At 40.1% G+C, this 6,000-nt stretch overlaps 1 protein-coding gene across 1 annotated transcript in view; it reads right to left on the bottom strand.

Moving 5' to 3' along the window:
• Nucleotides 1–913: 913 nt before the first annotated feature.
• LOC127640914 (insulin receptor-like) overlaps nucleotides 914–6,000 on the bottom strand; it is a 93,254-nt gene continuing 88,167 nt past the window's right edge. The window contains exons 16-21 of the mRNA XM_052123628.1: nucleotides 5,480–5,709; nucleotides 5,265–5,375; nucleotides 4,881–5,040; nucleotides 3,239–3,368; nucleotides 2,847–2,981; nucleotides 914–2,029 (exon numbers count right to left, since the gene is read on the bottom strand). Of these exons, the coding sequence (XP_051979588.1) occupies nucleotides 1,675–2,029; nucleotides 2,847–2,981; nucleotides 3,239–3,368; nucleotides 4,881–5,040; nucleotides 5,265–5,375; nucleotides 5,480–5,709 (1,121 nt within the window). The 3' untranslated portion in view covers nucleotides 914–1,674. The remainder of the gene's footprint in view (nucleotides 2,030–2,846; nucleotides 2,982–3,238; nucleotides 3,369–4,880; nucleotides 5,041–5,264; nucleotides 5,376–5,479; nucleotides 5,710–6,000) is intronic.

Below are 6,000 nucleotides of genomic sequence, written 5' to 3'. Positions count from 1 at the left end.
ATATTTTGATCTGGGATAACTTGAAGGAATGTTTTGACCGATTCGATTCAAATATTGTCCAATATTGATACCTGCTTCTGATATCTAACCCAAATTGTAAATTATTCAGTGCTTTGCCTTCGCTGTCTAGGGGTACAGGCTCTCTTGTACGAAAGTAACAAGTAGACGTTCTGTATCATTTCTGCTTTCGAACTTCAAACAACTCTGTATTCCTTAGGTAGTCAACATTATCTCTTACAATAAGAGCACAAATGCACCTTAACATCCAAGAAAACCAACTCAAATCGACCTAAAGTTACGCCAAAGACAACCTTTCAATTCCCACTAGTGAAACCAATTCTCAAAACGTTCCCAAGACATTCTCCACTACTCGGAATCCCAATAACAAAACATCAACACTTCCTACTGAGGAAGTATGAAAATGTAATTCTCTTCAATGTAGGCCAATTTGTTGTCCCAAAATGAAACCTTCTTTTTAGAATTTAGGCCCTCCCCCCCACCAACCCCCCAACCAAAGCAAAAACGCTCCCCTCTGCATGTTGGAATATCACTGTGAGTCGACCTGCGCAATAATGACATTTTTTTTTGGTTAGACATAAAAAAAACAGCTCATAAAAAAGAGATATTGCAAAAAAATTTCATATAAGCAAAACTTATGAAGACATTATGTACAAAAGTTCAGATGTTGTGAAAATTATTTTTAAAATACTGATACCAATCAATATTTTATACATATATATATATACATATATATACACATACTGTATATATATATATATATACACACATACTGTATATATATATATATATATACACACACATATATATATATATACATATACACACATATATATACATATATATATATATATATATATATATATATATATATATATATACACATATATCTCCCCACTATATACTGTATCAGAGCAGCAGCTATTGGTCAGTCTGAGGAACTCTTTTGTCCAATTCATAACTGTTAAATATCCTTCAGCTGGTAAAAAGGACACAGGAGTTTTAAAGCTCAGAAAAAGGAGTAAATCAAAAATAATAAAGCAAATAAATTAAAACTCATTCACCAGTATACCATGTGACAATCATCTATGTGACGTCAGGAATTCTCCAGGACAAAATATAGTCATTCCTCTACAAAAAAACCAAATGTTTGTTCTAAAAAGAATATATGCCATCCCACAGTTCCACACTGTAAAGTCATTGTTCTTGGGTAAATAACATAATTACATTGATAGACACTTTTCTTTGTTTATAGGCCACTTAATAAAAGGCCACTATCTTAAAAGATTTTCACTTGGAAAAAAACAACAACAAAAAGACAGGAACGAAGCATCCGTGGGAAAAGGAAGTATAGTCTGAGGTCGATGTAGCTGGAGCAGCCTTGTGGTTGATATAGTGAAGTTCACAGTTTCTTTTTCCCCATCACCAAACTGTCTTGGAAACTTGGCAAAAGTGTAAAAGAGTATCAGAAAGCAAACAGTGTATCTGATGATGGGGGGAAAATGTCTGCATCCTTGTAACCATGCTAGTGACGCAATGAGGAGGCAATGACAACAAAAAAGACCTGAGATCTGTATCTTTTTTAAGGGCCTCTGCAAAAATAATGCATTTAAAAACTTTTTAAAAAAATGAGAGAGAAAAACACTGAGGCATATGTTAGGACGGACTGGATCTGGGTAAAGACAGAATTCGGCCATTTTTCTTTCCACCGTTCATATGCGTGTAGGGCACATGCTCCTCATAGTTGCCCCGTAAGCCCACCGAGGGGCCATTGTCTCTACATAGGTTCTCCTCTTGTTGGGAGTAGGACGAGGGGTCCAGTGGTATGCTCTCCATGTTCTCAAAGTCCATGTCGAACTCCTCGCTTTCGGGCTGTTTGTTCTCCTCACTGTAGAAGAAGGAGACCTCTTGGTACGTAGGATGCAGGTCCTCCTTGATCATCTCGATGATTTCATGGAAGGTCGGCCGCATCTTGGGGTTGTACTGCCAACACATCTGCATGAGGGTGTGCCTGGAGAAGTGTAAGAGCAAAACAGAAAACAATCTTACAACACAAACATCCTCCTGCATTGGAAGGGCTTGTCTTGTCCTACAAAGTCAAGGTCTGTACCTCCCTTGACTGCCCACCAACACTTGATCTTGCTTGGTTATGCCGGTACATCTTTCTGCATGCACTGTCCGCATACAGCCTAGTTTCTCTAGACACGTGGACAGTCCGCATCTTTGCACGTTGTTGGCATATGCGTCTACCGTTGATTGAGCACTCGACCATGTGGAAAAGCAAAGTAATACCTAGCCTTATTTGGGAGGGGATTTTCTCTCCTTTACTCCCCAATTTGGAATGCCCAATTCCCAATGCGCTCCAAGTCCTCGTGGTGGCGTAGTGACTCGCCTCCATCCATGTGGCGGAGGACAAATCTCAGTTGCCTCCGCGTCTGAGACCGTCAATCCGCGCATCTTATCACGTGGCTTGTTGAGCGCGTTACTGTGGAGAAGCTTCACGCTATTCTCCGCAGCATCCACGCACAACTCACTACGCGCCCCACTGAGAGCGAGAACCACATTATAGTGACCGTGAGGAGGTTACCCCAACGTGACTCTACCCACCTTATCAACCGGGCTAATTGGTTGCTTAGGAAGCCTGACTTGTGACTCGAGGTGTGGTAGTCAGTGTCAATACCCCCCCCCAATGTAATACCTAGCCTTTAGACTTGGTCAACCAAGCTTCAAAAGAAAGGTCCAGCAGCTTTACAGTCTTAGACCAGCATGAAAACCCATGTTTGTCTATCCAGCAGGACTGTACCCCAGCTTTAATGTGATTTACTTACAATCTTTCTTGACAGTTCTCTGGTCTGTCCAGATATCCTCCATCCATGACAAACTTGAGCACCTGCTCGTTCGACAGTCCTTGATAAGGCTGCTCAGCAAGCGTGCTGATCTCCCATAATACCACTCCAAAAGACCTGGAAGCCAACAGAAGAATTACATCAACATAAATGTGTTCAGTGAGCGCTAGGAGTCTACACCTGCATTCAGTTTTTGGTGACTTGGCACTTCCCCATCCTTTGATCACTGCCGTTCTGCAGGGCACTTCTCTTCTAGATCAAAATCACCTTAAATCACCCTCCCGCAAAATGTTCTTTATGTTCCTCCCCTGGAAATGTGGCAAGCATAAAATATTGTACATGCATAATCCGCTTTATCAGAGTAAAGTACCCACCAGCAGTCTGAGTGTGCAGTGAAAACACCATCTTTAAGAGACTCTGGTGCCATCCATCTGACGGGAAGCAAACCCTTCCCACCCTTACGATAGTAATCAGTCTCGTAGATGTCTCGGGTCATGCCGAAATCTGAAAAGATAGAAATCAAGATGTTAAAAACACCCTTTCAACCACAAATATAATTCCAAATATTTTTCAAAAGCACTAATTGGTGTAGCTTTATAAACACGGTTTATAAAGCTTCTTTGATAAAACAACCAGCGATAACTTTTTTTGTTGAGTTTCTGTACAAACAAGCTGCGACCGGTTTGGTTGCAAATTTCACTGCATTGCACTACGTAGCTCCACCCACAGTATCCTTATGGATAATATGGAATTAAGTCAAACTTTGGAGAGTGAGATGCTTTTTACACAACACAATTCATGTAGCGAGATTCTGAATTATTCTGTGTTTTGCCTGATGAGACCGGGAAAAACCATCTGCTGTGAGTTTCGACAGAGTTTAAGTCAAGGGGGGAAACACCAGCAACCTTATTAAACATCTTCAGACACATCCCACTGCCTCTGCAGAATACACATGGGTTAGTGCCACTTCATTTAACTTAAATGCTTTATCTTAACATTTACAGATTTACAGTTTCTCTGAAAAATCGAACATTGCACTCGTTGAATTCCCCCCCAAGTACAAATGCATGGTGGCGGTAACTTTGCGAAGTTTGCACTTATGATTAGATCACGTCCCTGAGCTGTGCAATCAAACCGGTGTATGTGTGTGTGTGTAATCTGCACTCGTGCTGCTGGGAGAGAGGGGCTGAAGTGGTTGCAATAGATCTTTTTCACACTCCAGGTTTTGGAAAGCGGATGTAAACTATTGCAGGGTAAACTTTGACAGCGGTGAATGGGAGACCACAGCAAATATTATTTTCACTTTACCCATTTGCTCAAAGAGTAAAAGAAAAAGTCCACTCTTTCCAGAAGAGTTAAAAAAATAGAGAGTGGTGTATTAAGACAGATGGGAGAAGATGCCAAATTTACGGTCACTCTCTTAGCAGCTGTAATAGAAACCCCCTCTCAGCTGTGGTAATTAATTTTTTTAAACTAATTACAGTGTAATATAACACAAAGAGTAATGTTATAAACTTACACTCAATATTTAAAAAGGTTTGCTAGATTTACACTGCTACGGCAGAAACGCGTCATCACAGCCTGTAAAAAGGTCTTTAATGAAACAGCTGCTCAAATCAGTGTTTTTTTTAAATGTTACAATATCTTTATTTTTCTGTTACCAACAATCAAATAATCAGAAATAATGGAATAAAAGTTTAAAGCCGCTGCCGTTTGAACTGGCTGTTTTGATGTGGCGAAAATTTTAAGTCAAACCAAGAATGTATTCGGTAACAAGTCCATTTGACCCTTCTCCCAATTCATCCATCAGTTAATTTCACCACTTCCGGAGCAACAAGTGGAATGGCTCATTTCTAAGGACCACCTTTGCTATGATAAACTGTGTTAAGAATTAAGAATTAACACACTATCTTGTGGTATCGTGATACTTTAGCTGGTATAGTATCATAAGATATGATTATGGTATTGTGACAACGCTAGTATAAGGGTGAAATTTAGAATCAATGTATTCTTTACCTCCAATTTTTACGGTGTAATCTTCAGCCACCATACAGTTTCTGGCAGCAAGATCTCGGTGTACGAACTTCTTAGCGTTGAGGTATGCCATGCCATCTGCTATCTCCGCCGCCATTTGGATCATCTCCTTAAGGGTTGGTGGTGGACGGCCTGGGTTATTCTGTTAAAAAAAGGACATAAATGATCTCAACTACAGGCTTAACAGCAGATGGTATCATATAATGCATTTTACGGTTACAAGCCCTTCAGGTGGACAGGCTCATGTAAGAGAAGAGGTGGAACAAAATTGGGGGCTCGTCCGGGATATGAACCCGGACGTTTTGAAAAATTAAGACAGTAACACAAACATAAGGATTGTTCTTAAACAGGAATAGGAAATCTTACTTCAGCATCAGGTCTCAGGCAACGCAGGTAGCTTTTCAGATCTCCATGGGTCATCAGCTCCATGACAACCAACGATGGTTGCCCCTTAGATACCACACCAAGCAAACGAACCTAGGCGAACACGTAAAACCAAGTTGTTTTAGCCTTGAAAATGCTAATGCCCCAATAAACAATGATTTTGGGTCTCACAAATATTTGTGACCGTCCACACTCACCACATGATGGCAGTTAAAGGCTTTCATGACAGATGCTTCATTAAGGAACTCGATCCTCTCCCGCAGACTTGCCGACTCGTTGACGGTTTTCACGGCCACTCGCGTCTCAGGTTCTCCCTTCACAATGTCTTTAGCGATGCCTTCGTACACCATTCCGAACGAGCCTTGACCGAGTTCTCTCATAACATTGATCTTCTCGCGAAGCACCTCCCACTCGTCTGGAATGTACACTGCGAAAAAATAGACAAACTCAATATTACTACGACAAATCTGAAATGGACATGCAACATTTTATTCTAGTGCTGCACTTAACAACTATTTTGAAAATCGTTTATTCTTTGATCATTTTAAAGATTCATCTTATTTTATGCTCTCCATTGAACAATGTGCTAAATTTAGGGTTATTAAATAATTAAAAAACATGCACATTTACACACTAGATTGTGTGTAAAAAAAAAAAATCATAAACAACACTTTCAAAGAATGGACCAAAATATAAGATATTGACATTCATTATTTTG

This window comes from Xyrauchen texanus, chromosome 50, assembly GCF_025860055.1.
Source record: "Xyrauchen texanus isolate HMW12.3.18 chromosome 50, RBS_HiC_50CHRs, whole genome shotgun sequence".
NCBI classification, from domain to species: domain Eukaryota; kingdom Metazoa; phylum Chordata; class Actinopteri; order Cypriniformes; family Catostomidae; genus Xyrauchen; species Xyrauchen texanus.
Note: the sequence above shows the minus strand (reverse complement) of the source record. Positions and strands in the feature narration are given on the sequence as shown.